Source organism: Hesperophylax consimilis, chromosome 1, assembly GCF_061612785.1.
Source record: "Hesperophylax consimilis isolate HC1 chromosome 1, BYU_Hcon_1.0, whole genome shotgun sequence".
In the NCBI taxonomy this organism is placed as follows: domain Eukaryota; kingdom Metazoa; phylum Arthropoda; class Insecta; order Trichoptera; family Limnephilidae; genus Hesperophylax; species Hesperophylax consimilis.
Window position 1 is genome coordinate 27,923,789 of NC_142836.1, and position 22,129 is coordinate 27,945,917.

The 22,129-nt window shown below is 33.1% G+C and overlaps 1 protein-coding gene across 1 annotated transcript in view; it reads right to left on the reverse strand.

The window, feature by feature from the left end:
- Positions 1-3,482: 3,482 nt before the first annotated feature.
- The window catches only part of LOC149426560 (GATA-binding factor C-like), a 132,426-nt gene continuing 113,779 nt past the window's right edge, over positions 3,483-22,129 (reverse strand). Inside the window, exons 6-8 of the mRNA XM_089637472.1 lie at positions 7,898-8,159; positions 7,223-7,383; positions 3,483-6,251 (exon numbers count right to left, since the gene is read on the reverse strand). Coding sequence (XP_089493598.1) covers positions 6,225-6,251; positions 7,223-7,383; positions 7,898-8,159 — 450 coding nt within the window. The 3' untranslated portion in view covers positions 3,483-6,224. The remainder of the gene's footprint in view (positions 6,252-7,222; positions 7,384-7,897; positions 8,160-22,129) is intronic.

Consider the following 22,129-nt stretch of genomic DNA (forward strand, 5'->3'; position numbering starts at 1 on the left):
CTGTTTTAATATATCACACTGGTGGTGCTCGATTATGGGGAAATTAAGCCTAGAGCGCAATTCCTTTATTTTTATCATTGCCTTATAAATATTTATATCACAGCGCTTGTTTTGGGGGAGTGTTGCATCGTGAGATTTATGGCTCGGCCCAGTACTAAAAGAAGCATTTATGTTTGCTTTTTTGTTTTTAATCGATATATTTGAACAGCGCCATGGGCAATAATTCGGATTATTGTAAAGGATTCTTTGAATCGAAATGTGTTTGGGTATGGCTTAAAGCAGCCGGTTTTCACACACCTAATAATTAGACACGGGCGGGCATTTGTTACGTTTGTCTTTTGTCAGTTGGTGTCTTCTGTGAGGAGTGATCCATAATTATACTCGGAATCTTAATTTCTTTACCTCGCGTTGGAAGCCCATTTTTTTACCCTGCAAGGTGTTTGGTCACTTACTCGAACCGATATTTTTATATCATCTTAAACCTGCATAAATTAATGATCATGGTAATATTCAAGTTGCCATGTAATTACAAATTATAATCATCTTCAATACAAACCGTCTGGTTTGATATAAACTCGTTTTGATCATTATGTAACCATATAGCATTCTTAAATAATAATTATTCTTATTATGATGAAAAGGGTGTTTTAATCATTGCGTTAGTCTGAACGATTATTTCAAATGGCAGGAGAAGTTTTATGATCATAATATAAAATACAGTTATCATCATTTAATAAAAAAATATTGAAGCCGTCACTCAACGCCAATATGAAGAACAAGTAAATCAGATCAGGCACTTGTAAACAATTATTGTTAATAGTAAGTAGGTACCTGTTTTTATGTATCTGCTAATACCAACACAGAAAATGTTTGATGAAAACTAGCTAGCTCCGTAAATCGGGGTAATAATAATTACATGTTTCTACTTATTAGGTTCTTACGCGCCGGCTGAGCGCTTGTATACATAAGTTCGCCCGGTGTAAGTTTGGTGTACCATACCCATGTCGTGCAAATAAGTTAACCTTTCGCGTCATGTAATATTTATACAATGATTTTAAGTGTGGGGTGGGAGTACGTCTAACTGTTTTCTAAGTCTCGGTTTTAACTCGATGTTATTCTATTTGTATTGCGGAAAGAGCGTTTTTTTCATTTCGTAAATTATTTACTATATTAACATTAAAAATGGTGTACTTACTACAGATCTTGACACAATGCATAACTTTTGTAAGAACATTGGCAAGGGAGTAAAAAAACACCCCGGCGTTTAGTTCTAGCGTCGAGAGCCACTAAAAACCACCACCGTCAATGCTTTTTTAATGTTGCGGCTATGAAAAGACTTAATCCAGCTTTAGTAAATCTGCTGTGCATCGTACCCACTCAGCTATCAACCACAAAAGTTATAATTTCTAAAGTTCTACAATATTTGATCAATCGAATTCGAAGACCAATTCAATTATTAAGTAACTTATTTTAATTTCTAAAATAATAATATATTTTCGCAACAGGAATGATAACATTAGTACTTACTTCCCGATACGAATAATTCGACCCATCACATCTCACAACAGAGTCGATTCAATTGCCGTTTTCGCTTTGAACGGAATTCCGCCTTCTCCCCTCGCCCTCGGGTGAGGGTCCGTTGCCGTTCCTTGGCAGTTTGCGGCTTAGCTTAACCTCGTCAACCGCTTGACTGACTTTTCAATTTGGCCACTGATCTATTTCTATTATGACTGTACGGTGGAGCCAGTAGTTCCCTAACCTTATTATTATCTGCCAGTCAAATATCGGCTTATCTCCGCCAGAAAGCCACAAGGACCCGACTGTGAATTTGTATTATCGATTTTTATTTTTTAATTCCCTTCTATGGCGAGGGCTTCTTGGAAATCATGTGTGTACATTGTGCAATTGAAAGATTTTTTTTCGTATTGCAATCGCTCAAATAAACTCAGCTCAGATTTTTTATTCCTTCTGTAAATAAATTGAAATTCGATTTAAGTTAAGCTTTTACTTATTGTTTTTCATTTGTCTTATTCTTCCGGTGGTTCCTCTTATCGGATTTTGACTATCATCGAGCCCTGTAGGTTGCAGCCTTGAATAACTGCACTCGTACCAGCCATGTAGATTACAAAGCAATGAGATTCGTCGCCTTCCACTACTAAGCCTTCTATCAATCTTCCACTGGATTTATTATAAGTAAATAGGTACTCAATATTGTTTTAAAATAACAATCTAGTTTATTTTTAGAATTTGCGAAACAAAGATAAAACTTTGTGAACGTGTTTTTAAAAATCGTAACTAACCTTCAATGTTTTTAATATATTTAGATTCTCACTATGTGATCTATGTAGATAGGTCCTATCCAGTTCTCTTGAAAAAAACTGTGTGTTTATGATGAGGTACAATGTTCGTAAGTATTAATGCTAACATGCTTGTAAATAAAACTCACATAAATAAAATAAATGGATCAAAATATTTGTTTACGTTGCCAAACCATAATCAGGATTTGGGTATGCCTTCTAAAGCGTGTCGAAAGGAGCATAGTGTTATTGACAAGTAATCCGAAATCGACCAAGTGGTATTTTCTATTCTGTCGGGTACCTACCTTCTCCACGGGTACTCGTGCATCACTGGATTCTACTTATTGCCTAGATATGTTTAACCGAATGTAGTCGACTGTGAACTAATTGCAAATAAAGAAGGCATACCTTTAAAAATCCAAGCGAAATTGCATTGCGTTATAAGAACGAACATGGTTTGTTTAATTATTGTGAATTGTGATTATTTTCTTTGCTTTCGAAAAAATTGATATTACAATACTTTTACAATATTTTTAAATAGTTTCGGATTTTACCTATATACGGTGTGCCAAAGTTATGTGCACCTTCATAAAGCGTGTGTGACCCTGGTCTATCATATTAATGTATCAATTTTGTATGCACCAGCGAACTCCTTAATTAACATTGTAAAGTTTGCGGTATCTGCATCACGATTGCAACTTTTATTTCTATCATTTAAAATCAGTGTTTTTGTTATATTTTCAAATAAATATATCCTTATTTTTTTCAGTTGAATATAATGAATTAATACTATGCGAAATGTAGTAGAAGTGAAACTGTGAAAATCCTTTCATCTTTCTTTTGTTTATATTAAATTCTGACAGATTGTATTGCAACTATACTATTTTATTTTATTTGGTTTTACGCCCAGCCAAAATATTTTACACCATATACTGTTGATAATATTCTTTTAATCTCCAGTAACTACTAAATTTCACGCCATAAACATAAAATGTTAAAGAATTCGTGCTGAAAATTGCAGTTCAGTTCAAAGTCTTTTTTCCTCAATCAAATAAACAATTTGAATTAAACATTAAATTTTAATGGGGAATTTTTTTGGAGAATGGAATAGCAAATAAATTTAAAGAGTGTTTTCATTTTTATTATTTTATTATCATTATTTGTATGCATTGCTGTCAACTGTCATCTGTTATCTGTTATCTGTCATCTGCTCATCGCTGTCTTCTGGCTCCTTCCTTTCTTTGTTTGATCATTTAATTGGTTCGTCTCTTTCACAATGATCCCCCATTTCACAATACATAACACTAACATGGAATTTATCAACGATTTAATAATAAATTATAACTACAATCACACGATGGGCAAATCTTAAAACTACCCTTAAAGAACTGCTTTTATGAATGCTTAAATGTTTTTCACAAAAAAATCTTAAATAGTAATTTTATCTGTAATTAAATTATACTTTTAGAACATTTCCGAATTGTCAGTTAAAAGTTTAAATATTTGAAAACTCTTACTTAATTGCAAAATAATACTTCGTCATAATGCGGTCGCATAATTACATGTAAAATTTCATAAAAGCAGTACTTTTAGATATTATTACTTCGATATTTTATAGTCTTATCATAATTTTTACAATTGTTTAATTCATTTCCTTGAATGCTTCATAAAATTATTGTTTACAATATCAGCATAAATACTTTATGAATACAAAAATAAATAATATTTGAAAAGCAATCAAACATTTCCACCATAATATATGTATTTAACAATATTCTAACGTTGCAGGAATATGCACGACTATCCGGTAAATGCATAATATCTTCTTTAAGGATGCTTTGTTTTTGTTGGATGCTTTTCACGATTATTAAATAAATCGGTATTTACACAACTTTTTTTGCAGTACATATTAAAGTATAAGTATATATCTTGCTTTAGTCCTGAATATTGAAATAATTAAATACATTTGGAAACAATAAGGAAAATGAACGCGTTAACAGTTCTTTGAACGGATTTTCTAATAAATTAATTAATTAACTAATAATATTACAGTTTTTTTAATTACACGCTCGGTTTTTTTTTGTAAAATCAATTCTATAGCAGTTTTTTGTGCAGTCAATATGTCGTCACTGTAAAATATAAAAGCATAAATTTAAAAAACTCTTATTTACAAATAAATAATACAAAAACCCTGTTGCGTTAAGTCTTTTAAATATGAAAAGAGAATTTTAATTAATAAAACATAGCAATGCATTTTTAGGTTAAAATAGTAGAGTGACTCGACTTTATTAATTTTCCTAAGTTGTAGGTTTCATAATTAAATGTAAAAATAATTAACATATTTAATACTGGTGATATTTAAGCAGTTAATTCAAATAAATATTTTCACAGTGAATATTGAGATCTCAAAATAAGACAATGATATTCTTTTGACGTACTTTCGTCATAATGTAGGATCCATTTGGTTAAAAAAGTTTAATAATCTTGATATGTTGAAATGTGATGGGTAGGTATACGATTTAGATTTAATTTTACTAAATGTCTAATATTGCGAACTTCGTATACATGAGACAATAAAATCGTCAGTGACGGATAGTTTTTCATTAAACATGATTAAAATAATACTATTATAATGTGAAGAAAGTACGTCAACATTTTCCAGGTTTATGGATAGAAAACACAATAATTAAAAAAATAATTACTTGAATTAAGTGTCATGAACACCCTGTTGTTGGCGATAAGCTACACAGTGATTATAAACTAACACATTAATCCCATTGCACATTTCATTTAGTTTAGTCGTAACCAAAGTTATACGAAACAGTGTTACGACCATATTAAAACAATTATTAAATTAAAAGTCTTAAATCTACTGAATTTACTAATAAATGTGTTTTAATATGATATTTTGTAGCGATAAACTTAAATAAATTCACAAAAGTGCCAAAAACAGTGTTTATCTAATTAATGTACAATAATAAAACAATCTTCTTTCATATTACTTTTACAACATTTGGTAACTTCATCTCAAATCAGTACTCGATAGTCTTCACCGTCATTATACATTTGGGTATAAAATAGTTTTTCCTCTTCAACGGCTCAATATGAGATCAGTATAACTAGTTACATAGTTACTAGTTAACAGCTCTGTAATCTTAATTACTTATAAAAGAAAATTAATTAGAATATTGGGGGGTGATTTTATTTTAACGATCTCCGTTTTTAGGAGTTTCTTGATGAACATGAGACACGAATGAAGATAAAAATTAATATAAACCTACCTGTCGAATTACTGGGATTTGAGACAAAATTACATGTTTTGACTATACAATAATTTCACACCAACTTAAACATACGTCTTATTCTATCTTTATACAATATCTATAGTTTTTTTTATTTATTTTATGAATTTACAAAGTACATACTTTTTATTCCGATAATAATAAAAATTATCACTTATGTTCTTACATAATATGGCCACAATTTTCAATTACACTTTTGACAAAACATTAATGATATAAAATCAATTCAATATTTACAAAAAAGCTGGGTTTCCAGTCTTAAATTCAATACCATTTGTTTTCCGTTTTGTTAAAAGAAACTTTGAAAATGTTCAAGAAGTAATTGAAGAAGATAAAGTTTCGAAGATAAATAAATAATATAAATGAATCGACGTGTATTTTTTAAGAATAGTTTCCCTATCAGTATTTGTACTTTCATCCCTTCAAAGTGGTATACAAAATGAACAAGCAAAACGTATTGACGATGAAATGACTGAGACTTTCCAGATTTGTATTAAGATGAAGAATTTCTACCGTAGAGTAAATACAGCGGTTCACAGGAATAACGGAGGCTGTTGTAATCCGTACTATTTATATTTACATCATCTGAGTTGCCATCACAGTCTCCCGGATCGTCCTCAGCTCATCACGTATATTCAGATCTCCAACCGGACTGCAACAAACGAAAACACATTTCATTATTTCAGTGTACAAATATTTAAATGATTGTACCACGTAACCTCTGTTGTTACAGTGTCTGTCTGTGGTATGTCACGCCTGTCGGAATTTTATTAATTATTATGAGGTTCAAACTGCAACATGAGAATCGCGGAACAACAATTAAGCTAGTTAAATAAAATCCGAATCGTGGAGTTCATGATCGGAGAACAGTACTATTTTCCGTCTCTCCGATTTGAGGTATTCTTAAAAACACATTTACCACCTCGACTGCTCACGAGTGATGGAGAGATGAACATCATTCTGAACTTCTACAGACTTCCCTTGAGCACTTTAAATTTAAGTACAAAAATATATCTTATTTTTTAAGATATTCTCCATTCAGATACGTAGAGGAAAAAGTAATTATGTGAAATTCTCTCGATAGAACAAAGTCGCAAACATGCTATGAAAATTATAAAAAACACATCTGGTTCTGTTATTTAACATGCCATAGATATGAAAAAAAATCATTTTGTTTCTCGAAATGCTACTTAACTCAGTTGCCGAGGGCTTTTAGACTATTTTAAATAAATCTTGTTGTATTAAATATTTTCGCAACAGTCGCTTAAGTCTATTAATTATAATCGCGCTTCGTACGCTCCCTCCATTCCATTCGGAAATACATAATATCTCCCTTTCAAACATATTCAGTATTATTTCTCTTCTTTTTAAATGCAAAACCGAGCCTTAAGATAAATCAAATACGTCAAAATAAGCAAATGCAACGGTGGACTATTATATTTATTGATACTTTAATCTGCCTTTGCGATTTTATTAAAAATTGTTTGAGCAGTTAGTCGAAGTTATTAAACCTTTCAAATACTTTGTGGAGGCTTCTAAAGCTGTATTGCAACATAATGAATAGTTAGTTAGATGAATGTAATTCCGCTTCTGGCTAGTGTAGTACAAGTAAGGGTGACTCACCATGGAGTTGAGAGAGGTGAGCCCCGTCATGTGGTGGTGGTAGGCGGAGGGCGGGGCCGGCGGGGGCGCAGCGAAGGGTTGGTGCGCCGGGCCCGCGCCGTACCAGTGCGCGGACATGTGCGCGTGCGCCGGGTGCACGCCGAGGTGCGCGCCATGTTGACCTGGAAAATATACTTTAATATTAATGATGATTTTGGTGAACAAATTTAAGAACATCAGCACACGAATGATGATAATACAAGTTTTGTTAAGCTTTGAACATTTTTAAAGCAACTTAATATAAGACTGAACCAATGGAAAGTTTTGAAATACATTGTCATACAATTTTTCCTTTACTTGTGATACAAATAACAGATACAATTATATATAACAATAATAGTGCTACACCTTTTTTATGGCAATGCTCTTGTTAAAAAGGCAGAGCAATGTAGGAAGGTATTTAACGCTTTGTGTGTTTTGTTTTTAATCCTATATTAACGGGTAATTGGTTAAACCATTCCACTCCAATATATTTATAAAATTGTTCCCTGATGTACCTCATCCTCGTGCAGGACGTGCAGAGTATCACAGAAATAGAGGTTACAACGGAGCTTTCAGAAATTGGAATTTCTGTTGCATTGGTCGAATAGCAAGTCTGGATTTTAATCCTAAATTTACTTATAAATGTAGACCTACCAAAGTCTCCCATGGCGCTTCCGAAGGGTGATGCTCCGAAGCCGCCCTTGGAGTCCTGCAATGGCTTGATGATATCGCCCATTACGCCCATGCCGCCCACGCCACCCATGCCGCCCATGCCTCCCATGCCGCCCATGCCGCCCATCCCGCCCATGCCACCCAGCGACAGGCAGCCTCCGCCCTTCTTCTTCTTGCTCTTGCTACTAAGCTTGCGATTCCTGGTCTGGATACCCTCCTTCTTCATCGTCAGTGGCCTGTTCACCTGTCAAAGAAAGGACAAATTAGAAGTGTTCTAGTTTCTCAAGTACAATCATTTTGAGTTTATGAAGCTATGTTTTTTTTATATGTATAGTTCCTCAAATTTGTATTAAACATAAGAGATGAGGATATTTATTTTAAATATTCCTACTTAATCCCCATGAATGATGTGGAATGAGCTAGTTTTAATTGTCAAAACATTGGTCATAATAAGACAGGTGTCCAATTTACAAGAAACATGACTCGATGGCGTCGATTTTCCAAAGAATAAGTTCCTTTTTCAGCTTCTTTTTGACAAAAACAATATTTAAAAACATATTTTGAATATAAATGCATTTAAAAATCAATTTTTGATAGCACTGAACTAGTTTTCTAAAAATATGTTCCATTAGTTTTCTAAAAATACCCCTCAAATAATATTTTTATTCGTTATATCAAATTTCTTAAGATTGATAATTTCAGAGTATATCATAGATATAATATTACGAGTATATAACTATCAAATTTCAGGAACAAAATTGAAGAGCAATAATAATTACCTATAATGAAAAAAAAACTAGACCATTTTGATGTGAAGTCAGTTGCTTAAAAACGTAAAATATTTCATTGAAGCACGGCAAAATCGTTGAAGATTGTGGTCGAGGGGTAAGGCTCTCGACTACAAATCCGGAGTTTGTGGGTTTAAAATCCACAACTAATTATTTCAAAATAAAATCATAGTTAATATTTCATTTGCGTTTAATTTTATATTTGCGGCACGTTCCATGTCAAAGGCCATTCAGAATTGAAACTTTGTTTGAATTGGCTTAAGCCGTGCTTAGTGATCATATTTGTTTAGCCAGGTACTTCGCGACATTTCTCTCTGTGTCTAATTCCCTTCCTCACCATCTTCAGCCTCACAACACACCCCAATTAGAGTTGTCATAGTCCTCCCTGGCTCCAGACGGCTGGGCGCAATTATTGAGACTCTTGCGCGGCAGTCACATTTTTGTTAAACTTCACCACTTCTGATATGAGATGAACGTCCGCGCATTCAATGAACATAGTTATGTTGCTGGCGATGTGTGATGTGAAGAGGGAGTGGGAGGATGAAAGGATCGGCTCAACACGTACATTTCCAAGAAAGTGCGCGGCCACTAAACTTTTTAAGTTCGCAATTGTGGAGAAAATTCTTAGACAGAGTCGCCCATAGTCGGCGATTGACAACCATTTAAGTTTATTTTGATGTCTTTAATAAATAATTATATTCAACTTATCAAGAAGACGATATCAACAATTCTCAGTGAAGGAGACAAAGGCATAAAAAAGAATAAGAGTTAATTCTAGTAAATTGAATATTCATGATAGACTTACAGAAAAGTCAAAAGGTGCCCCATTTACCTAAAATTAGAAAGGTTTATCCAAGATACAATCTAGGAAGTAAAAATATTTGGATAGAACTTTGCAATCATTCCAAAAAGTTAGCAACTGAAAATATGAGAAATAATTTAAGATATTGTTTGTAATTCAAAAATTGAAGTAAGAGTTTGATTTTCAGTGATTCTCAACAATGTTGAAAAATGTTGTTTATATTATCTTCTTCAATAATTATTTAAAAAAGAGATAATATTTAACTATTCTTATTATTCTTTGTGGAGCGTTCTCTTAGTGGAGGTTGGCTATCATCTGGGCAAAATTCACTCTATAACTGCAGTCCGGAATATCTGAACGGAGTCACATAGCTTTTAAAGCAATGAGGTACCACGTTTTTCTCTTCTTCGTCTCCCATCTATCTATCTTAGGCTGGAAATAGTGCCAGGCGTACCGTCGGTCCACCAACAACGAAATAGTGCCAGGCGTACCGTCGGTCCACCAACAACGAAATAGTGCCAGGCGTACCGTCGGTCCACCAACAACGAAATAGTGCCAGGCGTACCGTCGGTCCACCAACAACGAAATAGTGCCAGGCGTACCTACCGTCGGTCCACCAACAACGAAACGCTGACGAGCTGGACCGACGGTCCTCGTACGCAGCGCATATCATTGCGTGGCACTACAGCTCTTCATTCATCCACCCTCGTATTACCGAAATCGACCGACATACGCGTCGCACTAATTCAGCTTTAAGGTTCCAATCTTCATAGTATGATCAAAAATAACTAAGTAGGTAAGAATAGATGTGATAAATTTAGGTTTAACCCCAAATCACTGTAATATGCTAATGAGAAAATACGTAAATTCTTTGACTCTAACAAAAATAATACAGAATGTATTAACAAAAACTCAGGCAAGAAACTTCAATAATATACTTTTTTTACTTATTGAGAAAGTTGTAAAAGGTTGTCGTTTTGAAGAAGACAGCTATTGGGTCATCTTTATTGAATAAGTGCATGTCTGGTGTATGGCGTTGCATGTCAGTTAGTTGCATGCGGCCTATGCAATACAACTATACAACAGACTACAGCACACGCATAACTGCAGATTCTCTTGTCGGCTTTTTGCGACACCACTCTCAACTCATTATCTCAACAGCCAAAATATTTAGAGTATTGCGTCACATGCCCGCGCGCGCTGCTTGTTATGACGTGTCACTTTATACCAATTGTTCGTGTTTTATAAAAGAGGTATTTCTTTTATAATAAAGCCTGATCGTGCACATTTTTTTTTTTCATAATAACATTTTGCTTTTGGTTACGCCAAATAATTTTTATTTATTTATCTATTAGAACTTCACATACCTACCTACCTACATTTCATATTAATAATTGCACAACATTGTTGTGCAGGTGCGCTGATTACTCTTTGGAAATGCCTTTCAAATAAACAGGATTAGTTCTTAATGGGAATCAAAAAAATATATATTTTTAGTGCTTTCGGTCTGAAAATATTAAACTTTGGACGTGTTGTATCACAGAATCGAAACAATTCATCGGATTCGAAGATTAATTTTCAAGTTCTGCGAACGTTCTATTAGAGTTCTGTTTTTATTTCAGTTCTGTGAAGCAACTGGCCCATAAAAACAGAACTTGAGTAGAACTTTCACAGAACCGAAAAGTTAATTTGAAATTTGATGAATTGTTCAAATTCATCAAATTTCAATTCAATACACATCAGTTGAATACCTATTATAATTTTGATGTTTTCCGAAGTATCAATTCGGAAATTCCCTAAGAAGTGTATGGTGAAAACGCGTATGATCGTTTCACGGGTGTTAAGAATTCAATAACAATTCGTTAGTAATGGAAACATCATGAACGAGCTTAAGAAAGGAACGCTTCGAAAGATTAAATGTTTGAAGAATACCTACCTAGACCTTAGTATATGACGTGAGTGGTAGTTATATAGAAGAAGAAGTAAGGGAGACATGACACACGATGAACTGAATCAAATACTTGAGTCGACTCCTGTGAAGAATGAAACCAGGAGTGCGTCCCGCAAAAGAATTTTGTGGCGCTCCATCCTGTCTACCTACTCGTTAGGGACACCCGTGGCACGGTGGTTAGTTAGTCAGCGTGTTAGTTAAAACGTGTAAGCTAGGTTTTACTGAAAAACTCCATGTATGAGTTGAAACGACAAATAGCCCATCAAACAGCCTGTTAAATATGAAGGACTATATAAAAGCTTCAGTGGTCAGGACATTAAGATGCACCGGACGAAGCTAGCGGCCTCACACAAGTCGCAGACGGACGCGGCAAGCGAACACTGATTAATAATTCATTGCGATCTTTATGTCGTGAATTCATTAGCGCCATTTCGAACAACTATTTAGCTTAAAAGTAAAATAGGGTGCCGGCGATTCATTCATCATTCCAGTGGCTAATACAATAAGAGATAATCACTCACTTATTTTAGGAATCCATACTAAATCGAGTATTCCCTCGTAACATTATCATTAATAAGTATTAACATTAAGTATCATTAAAACAATCAAATTGTAAGCATTTACTCATTTATATGCTAAGTGTATCAAATTTAACATTTTCAGTATTCAGTTAAGTTTGCAAAAGTTTAAAAATATAATCTTGAAAGAATTAATAGATTCCTGAAAGAACAGAGCACCTAACTAAACCTAATCAATAGACTGGGTTCGCACGACCAACCCAGTCCTGCTGGAATAAAATCTTAAATAAATAAGATAAAATAAGAGTTCTTAATTTCTTTAAATTGAGACAATGCTGATGTTTTATCTCATATTTTAACTATTATTCATGTTAAAATGGTCAATGGTACCTTCATAAATACTTTTTTTCTATATCGACTATTATATAGTACTTTTAGCTATAAGCCACAAATTTGTCCATTGGACTTCCTTACTTAGGCATCAATCCCCCAACAACATACTTATAATAATAAGGAAAAGTCTGTTTCACATAGTGAATAATATGGTCTGTAGAATTTTATTCGATTATCTTAGAAAACTTTATTGTGATTGGTTGTTAGAGTACTACTCCGGGTTGCACGTCCTCCTTAAGACTGCATATCTAAGGGTGCATATAAACAGGACAAGATTTTCGCGAACCAAGCCACAAACTACCGAAAAGGAGCAAAGCAACCGCAAACGGAAATTTTGTCCTGTTTGTACTTAGCATGAGACTGCCCGAGACGTTGGCTAAAGAAGCCAACGTTTAGCCAAAGTTTCGGTCAGCATTCCATTGTCTTAGCGCGCGTATGTAATCGTGGGAAAGATGTAAGGCTGTCCGAGAAGTTGACTAAACGAAGAAGAAGTGCAATACGACATATTACCCTAAAAAACAATCACGATAATACTCAAACTAAATAGCCGTGAAAATCACAAATCATCTTTAATTACGCTTTAATTAAATTATACTTAGGTAGTTTTCGCATTAAGTAACAGATTCATTTATAAATATACCAACTAAGGTAAATGTTTTATTGTTCGAATTAATTCTTATAATGGTAGGCACACATTCGAAGTAATTGTAATCGATTGGACTTGTTATTTGGCCACAAATGCTCCGCATTCATTAGTTAACTCGCTTGTGACATACTTGGATTTAGTCTGTATCTGTGTCGACGTTTATTTCAACACGCTTCTGCTTGTGTTTTAATTCCAACCAGCCAACTCGCCGATCCGTCGTTTAATTATTTAACTTGTAATGCTCACAGGATTAAAAATCAGATATCTTCAAAAGAAGCCGAAGGTGTTGTCGTAATTAAATTAATAAGTGATTTGCCATTCATTCGCTGAACTCTTTGTTAACAGAATAAATCGGTTGACCAATAAAGTAGCCTTGTTCTGCATTTCGTTGCGATTTCTTCAAATTATAATTAAATGGGTAATGTCAATGAATTGCTTCTTGTTCTTCAAAATTAATGCGATTTATGCAAAAAAATATTTGTATCGAATGCTTAAGTGTTTATTTTCATCTCCCATGCCATTATATTCTACCATTATTCTTTTGACTGCACAGTTTGTATATTTGTTATAAATATGAACAGTTCAAATACACAAACAATTATATAGTGCACTTATTTATCAATATTTAATATTATCAGCGAAAAAATCTACTATAATAATAATAATATAGATCTATCAAAAAATTTATAAAAATTCAAAAATCAGTTATTTTAAATTCATGTAGGATAACGAAAGATTTTTTTAATATTTATGTTCAGGGATTAGTAGGATTTATAGGCCCTGTTAGGAGTTCAACCAAACCGAACGCTCTGATATGAAAATATCTGGATTCGGTGAATTATTTTCCCATTTGATCTCTGGTGAGTTGACGTGTTGTTCTTGTATTGTTTTGTATTTATTTTGCTCATATAATGCACTTGCATAATGTTGATTAACTAGATGATCATTTGTGGAAAAGTGTGTAGAGGGGTTTAATTTTTCCTATGGGGAAGATTTAACGCGGACATAAAGTCGGAAATATGAAATAAAAAATAATAAATGTTTATTCCGGTGTGGGGAGGATAGTGCAGTCCCACACATTCCATATAGAGATGCAAAAAATATGATCAAAAACAAAAAAAATAGAACAGGAAAACAAAAAGAAGAAAAACGAGATTAATTGAATATAAAATAGAATAAAATGATAAAAATAATAGAATAGTAGAAAGTTGAACTGCTACTACTATATCAATAATTTCTACTCGTAGCTACCCGAGAATAGCATAAAACAGTCTAAATACATTAAAAATTAAAAATAATGTCTTTCTTTATTACATAGTAAAACCAAGTATAAACTGAATTTCTGAAAACTTTCCCTTGGACGGAAGCCCTTAATATTTTCCTTAGCGATTGAAATCGTTTCCAATGATAGCCATAAATAATAATGTGTTTATTCCATTGGCATTGCATAATAATGAGTTGCACTTGTGAGTGTGCAGTAGGAGTGCAATATTTGAGTCGGCCAGTTTGATGTGCAGCGCGACTCGGCAGTCTATCAACAATAAAAGTGCACATAAAAAGGACAATGCACTTTCCGCAACCACTGATGACATTATAACAGCAGAAACCTAGATGCGCTTTGTGCATTCTTACACCCACCGACCGTTTTACGTGGAAAATAACGCGCAGTCGCTCTATTTAATGACGACTGAACAAGGAAATTATTTACACATAGCGAATGCTCACTGAGCACACGATTATAATTATTTTGCAATTTTATATGCATCGGATCCGAGCGAATTCAATTATAAACTCAGTTTTACATTATTTTCATTATTAAACTATTATTATATTACTTTAATATTGAGTGCGATCATTATATAATAATAATACAAGAAGAAAAGTGAGTACCTACGGCTGATTTATTAAAAATCCTGTTGTGATTGCAAGTCAGTTGCTAATAAAATATATTAATACATTCAGACTATATTGAAACACGTGTTCATGTAGCTGCCTTTTCCTGATAAATATAATAAATAAATACGACAATATATGAATTTTTATGACATTCTCATATTTTACCCTCATTCGTGTTTTACTGAGAATTTGTTAGGAGATCTGTCAATTCATTCTTGAACGGTCTACAGTCCCGTTTTTAACGGGTATACGAATAATTTGAGATTTTTAATAAATTAGCATATTTTATATCTGTGAGTTTTCTTTGTGTAATAACGAGGAAAAGTGATGTGTGTAGGATTTACGTGAAGAAAAAAATCTTTATCGAATGATTCGTAAATAAAAGCAAAATCGAATGACACTTCCATACTAAGTTAAGTATCTGCTAACTATGAAGTTATGATAAGTAATTTATTTAAATGAAAATAATCATTTCTCAACCACTCTTGTATAAAATAGTGTTCAAAGATAATTATGCTAATTTAATTAAGGTAATACCACAAATTAAAGTGTAATTTTCAATTATTTTAGATTAAATTAATTTATTTATTATTACTGGGATTTTACAGATTGTTCATACGTGAGAACAATCCAAATACAAAAAACTCACCTAGATTGGAAGATATTATATTTATCATAGATAAATAATACAAAGGAAAGAAAACGTAGTGATATCAGAAAACAGCAGAGGAGAATACAAGCAAGCAACTTTGAAGATATTTCGACAAATTAAATTGTGCAGTAATGGTAGATTTAGCTAATTTATTGGTTTATATATTTAAGCGTAACGTTGAGTTTATACGTATAACTTTTTTTTACCACAAGGTGTGTGTAAGATTCGAAGAGAGCTTGTGTGTCTCGTCTGGCTGTGGGAAAATAAGTTAGTCCACAATATTCTTAATAAGTCTGCAGCAAGATTCTGGGCTGGAACGGCTCGAGAGTTTGATGCAATCTGCGGAAACTTTCCCAGCGGCAGACGAACACTTCCAGAGCATCCAACTTAAACCAACTCCACTTCCTGCCAGGAATTCAATTTCCTGTTAGTGTGTTCCTCCTCCCGCCCTAGAATAACTGGAATTCCTATCAAGAAAGGCTCGATTAATATTGTTCGAATATTATTATTTCTTCTCCTGACTTAATGTTTTGTGTTGGCTCATCCAAACGGAATAATCAAATGCAGTCATGGGTATTCAGCTGACGTCAATGTGAATGGAGAGATGAATGTCTGAGAGGATTTGTTATCACTTTAAATTCATAAAAATTCCTTGCTAATAATCATAATTTATGTGTGGTTACTAGAATAGTAAATCACTTGAAGCCTTTTTACTTGCAAATGAGAATTTTCACACTTTAACGTTTCAATTAATTAAGTAAGCTACATTTTATTGAATCTTGATATAAATACTTTGATGTGTAGGTACATAAGGTGAATCTATCAACGAGTAAACAAGGCTTAGTTTTTTCTTGGCAAATTTACTAAAATGCCAATTGTGTGTATATTTTATTTAAACATTATTCAAGTTTGCGAATTTATTTTATATCAAATCATAAAGCGTACAATAAGTGAGCGTTAACTTTTTTTACTCTTATTAACTCTTGAATCTTATTTGATTCTTAAGACGGGAGAATTTATTGAGGTAATGTTGAAATGATACCTTGAGATGGATAGATAACATTTGAGTTTTCTGATTTTAAAGCAGTTTTTAAGTGCTTCGAAAATATTTATTTTAATTTTATTCATGTTGAAGATAAACGCCATCACGTAGGTAATTTTCGAGAATGGCAATTGAAAATACAATAAATACTCTCTCTACTGCTTCAATGTATTTGACATGTATTCAATCATTGTAATAATTATTGATAGTTGATAATGTACTACCCTTGATGAAGCTTAAGCATAAACGAAACCGGTGACAGAAATAAAATTTCAAATAAAATAATTTTTTTGCTTTTTACAAGGTGAATATTTTGTTTTATAGAAAAAATCGTCGTTAGTCATGTATATATCGTAGTTAGCCATGTTTATATCGTAGTTAGCCATGGTTATATCGTAGTTAGCCATGTTTATGTCGTAGTTTGTCATGTTTATATCGTAGTGAGCCATGTTTATATCGTAGTTTGTCATGTTTATATCGTAGTAAGCCATGTTTATATAGTAGTTAGCCATGTTTATATCGTAGTTAGCCATGTTTATATCGAACACTTCTTCACTTTGGTAATTATCTTTCTTCCCCCTTTTCCATCTAAAATATACCTATCTATCTAATTTCACAGCTCTGAGAGAACGAGGCCTTCCAATGAAAGACAATAGTAAAGGTTTCAGGAACATGTCTCAGATCTGACTAATTTTAAAGCTCTAAGAGACGCCTTCAAATAAAAGTAAAGATTTCAGGTACGTTCGTTATGAAGTTATTACCTAATCAACAAAAAACGTCACGAGCGGGAGAGTATAATGTATCGGGGAGCCGCACAAGGACAAGGAAGCAAACGCCACACGTCCCCTGTCCCGGCCATGTGCCGGCGCGATGACTGAATCTATTGTCTTCCTTTTCCTAGAATAAAGTCGGCGGCAAGTGAGGAAATCAATATTCATATTTAACGTTCATTAGACAGCTTCAATTATTTGTGATTTGAATGAACTACACGCATGCTGGCGTACAAATTCCACCTACCCGCGGTAAGAGTTAATTATTGTTTTTCGTTGTCAAGATTACAATTTATAGGAAATACGATATTGTAAAAGCATGCCCACATCCTTCATTAAATCAAATAAACTAATGAATATACTTAAACATTTCAATGTATCACAACTTTTACTCGTGAGTGTAGCCCATTGTTGAGACAAAACTATCAAATATTTCTAAATTTTACCATAAACCTTTCATGTCCCAAATAAATAGGTAATAAGAATAATAAGGTAAATAGGTAAATAAGGTAAATAGGTAATAAGGTAATTGGTAAATTGGTAATAAGAAAAGTAAATAATAAAATATCATTGTATAGTTTTCCCAGTGACGATATTACCCACATTTATATAATGAAGGTTGGGTTGAAGAATTTTTTTTTTCAAATTGGGTTTACAGTTGATCAATTGCAAACCGATGCCGCTCTTTGATAACCCCCATAAATAATTCTCCTGTCTAAATATTTGAGTCAAAGCCGGGGTCATACATGCATTATAATTAAATAGTAATTTTACTTATTTCACCCTTTCAAGTACCCCGCCGCCGCCGTGTGACGGACCCGCGGAGCCAATAACCTCCCTCGGTCACCGATAACCCATCGGATCTCGTGACGCATGTGGTCTACAGACGGTCTGTCTTCAAGTGTCCATTTATCCATCGCCAATCAATATGCATCTCGCGGCCGTCGTACGAATGCACATTTCGGTGAGAGTTGTACTACGTGCGCCGGTGGCGAGACTGCACTCACTGCATACTGCACTTGCACCTCGTTACATCAGAGCCTGCCGTCAGGTGGCGATATGCTAAGTGCATTGGTAACTGGCCACTTTGTTAATTAATCGGCTTTCGATATGGTGAGTAATGCAGTAAATCAGACCAATTGAATACGCATTCTGACCTATTATTACATCTGTAGGTAATCAGTTACTTGCATTAACAGTGTTATGCGCTTACAAATTGATTGTAGTAGCAGATCAGTGGCGTACCGTGACATTCTAAATTAGATATCCCTATCAATTTACCTCCGTTTCTGGAGAGAGCGACTTTGGATAATACCTGTGCTCTTTTGTAGTCAATGCAAGAAAATTAGCAAATTTTATTTTAATAAAAAGACGAAACATGTTGATTGTGTACAAATAAAGTGATGTAAACAAAGTTTTTCATTTGATATAAAGTTATTTGTCTTTTAATTAAAATAAATAATGCCATCACAAAGTGAAAACCTTCCGAAGAAGTTTTCTTCGAAAAATTAACAAATTTTAATTTTAAGTTGTAACTCTTAAGAGGAAGCTACAAGCCAAAAATGTGTATATTCTTGGTATACCTTATATCGACATTAAAATCGCTTGACAAACGGAGTCTAGAAACGTTCGATTTCAAGGAAAAAATGTTTTTTATTTATTTTGTTAATAATTTTATAAGAAAGCAAAAAAGTTAATCAAGTGAAACTGTCACAGATAATCTTAACTATAATACTGTATTTTTTTGAGTTGTTTCCTTTATGCGTTCATACATTTCTATTGAAAAAATATATATTTTTAATTCTTTGCATTTATATTTTTCATTGAGTAATTGATATATTTATTTGTATTCTACTCAAGCGAAGCAATAGAAAAACCTTTAATTTTTCTAAAACATATTTTTTTGTATTCATAATGTACACCAATTCGTTATAAAGATGAATCAAAATAGTGATTTGACATTAAGCTTCGCCTTAAATTGATACTTATTTAGACTTTATTTAATGTAACAAATGTAAAGTAAAAAAGTTCATAAGTCTAACAATATTCCGGTTATTATGCGGTTACGGTTAGATAAAAATAGAGTGAAATTCTTTGATTATTTAAGAACTGATAAGAGTTTTTCTGGTATCACTTCTCGATTTTACCAATAAAGATGTTTTTTTTTTTTTAATTTCATTATCAACTTCAGAAAACTTTTAGTATTTGTGTCTCTCTCAACTGGTTTATCTTCAAATAATCGCTTACGATGAACGGTGTCGATACTATGCCCATGTAGTGCATTTCGCTTTAATGCAATGTTATTATTCTTGTTATGTAAATCTTCGGGTGACTAACCTTTGGTCTAGTCTTTACAATTATTATTGTTATTGACACCTCTACAGCAAATGATCTACGCATTTGACTTTGACTGAGGTTGCTGCTTCAATTCCCATCACAAAACAAACTTACTTTTTTTAAATATTTTGTGCATTTTACGTATATTCGTATACTGATAACAATGTTATAAGCATGGAATAATGTACTTATTTTTTAGTTTAGAACATTTCATTATGCATATTTAAACATTGTTTTTAAACTTGAAATGAGTTACAAATACATTCAATAAGTTTGTCGTTCATAATTTTCAACACATTTCAAACTAGAAATATTTTCTAAAAATGTGTTTAATTTCGAGGAAAACTTGACATAATTCGTACGAAGTTATCTTTTATGTGGAAACTTTTTCACTTGTACACACTTTGAGAATTTAAAAATAATTTTATATGATTATAAATAAAGGGTCCGCGTAGCGTTAAAGTGTGTAATTGTGCAAAGTTTGGTTCTGCCTCCCTGGCATTAAAACACCCCGGACTCTCCTCCGTCGTAACTCTCACTCCCCTCCCTCCCTGATCTGGTCAGCGAAAAGCGTTTTTTCGGAGGTTGGTGAAATACATACGCTGAATCTGTGATTCAGCACATCTTGTATACTTTTAATACACATATTTTAGAAGCTATATTATCTGGTTAAGTTTAATTTTATCTTGTAGGTGATGTTTGTAAGAAACCCAGCAGGTTAATCAGAACACAACCCGATCTGCTTGCATTGTGAGGTATAGTGGTGGATTGCTACGTATAGGGTTTTTGTCATTTTAGAAATGAAATTGTCTCAGCGCCTTCTGTAACAGAAGTTCTGTGTGAAGCTAATGTTAAAAAATAAATACCATGACCATATAAAATACGGAAGTAAGTCTTGATGCGGGAATTACTAGAAGAGTGACAGATTTATGTTTTTGTCATGTTTAATGAGAGGCCAATGTAATGATGTGCGGCATCCGAAAAATGTTATTGAATTGTGAAAGCTAAGCATTATTATGCGCTCAATCTAATTTGCTCATATTTCTCATACGATTCAATGTGTTAATTTCCAGGAAATTAACCGAATTCCTCATTTAATTAAGGCACACGCAAACAATGTAAATGCATTTTACTACGCAAATTTGTAACTTTTTATATGAATTAGATTCAAACTCTATTGCATTTATACTATACTTACACGCAGCAAAGTTAGAAATATTCTTTTAACAAGCTGTTATTTGTCATTTATTAATAATTTTTACCTTTATTTACTTCTTGTCGTTATAATAATTGAGAGACTTTTTAGCAATTTGTACACAACGGTGTTAATAATGGTCCACGTCGAGTTCAGGCCCAGAGCCCCAGGCGCTCCACAACACGGGGGCGGAGGCACTAATTCAGCCCGGGGCAGCATTACGGCAGGGCCCCGCAAACCTGTTAACTTCAACTTTTCATTTCACCCCCGTTAAAGTCTCGAAACCTCAAAGTCTCGACGACTTCGCTCGTATATTATTTAGCGAGGCGCGAATGGTAGTTAAATTGTACGACGAATTTATTCTTTAGTCACATACATTTTACTAACATAAAATCATGTAATATAAATAAATAACGTATGTTCTACCTGCAATAGTATTGTTTCTTTGCTACAGCAGTATGTTTTTTTAGAAAGATCTCTACTGGTATCTAAGCTTGTGCGACATTATCTAAATACTATTTTCTCTTTACTACAGTAATAGATATATTAATTGTGCGACGAACTTGGCTACAGTATTGGATATATTAATTATGCGACAAACTATTTGACATTAAAATTCATTTACATTACCATGTCCGAGAATTGAACCCCAATCGACCAGTTACACGGAGAAAAATTACTCATATGAAATGTTAATATTGTGTTAATTTATTAAAAATCTCGTCAAATTATTAGTTTCTTTTCTGTTTAAAACGGGACTAGAGGCCTTTAACGAATGATTAGACAAATTTCATAACAAACTATAAGTAAAGCACGAATATGTTATGAGGAAGTCGGAATATGTGTTCTTCAAAATAATAATATTTTCGAATCTCGTCCATTATATTTATTCAGACAAGGCCACCCGCTTTGAACACATGTTCAGATATATTCTGAATTACTAATATTTTACTAATTTTAAGAACGGCGGCATAAACAATTCATTAGGTAATAGATATGTTTAATGACAGTAAGAATTATTTATTTTGTAAATATAACAATTTTAATTGAAAAAAAATATTATCCGACGGCAAAACTACACTATTTTTTACTCCAAATAAACTCAGAAATCGCTGACTAAATTCATTCGGTTACGTGCTGTTACTGCCTGTGTAGGAACTATTTCATTTAGGTGGCAAATACTTCACTTAGTATCTTTTCAGTTTAAACTTTAAACTTTTCCAT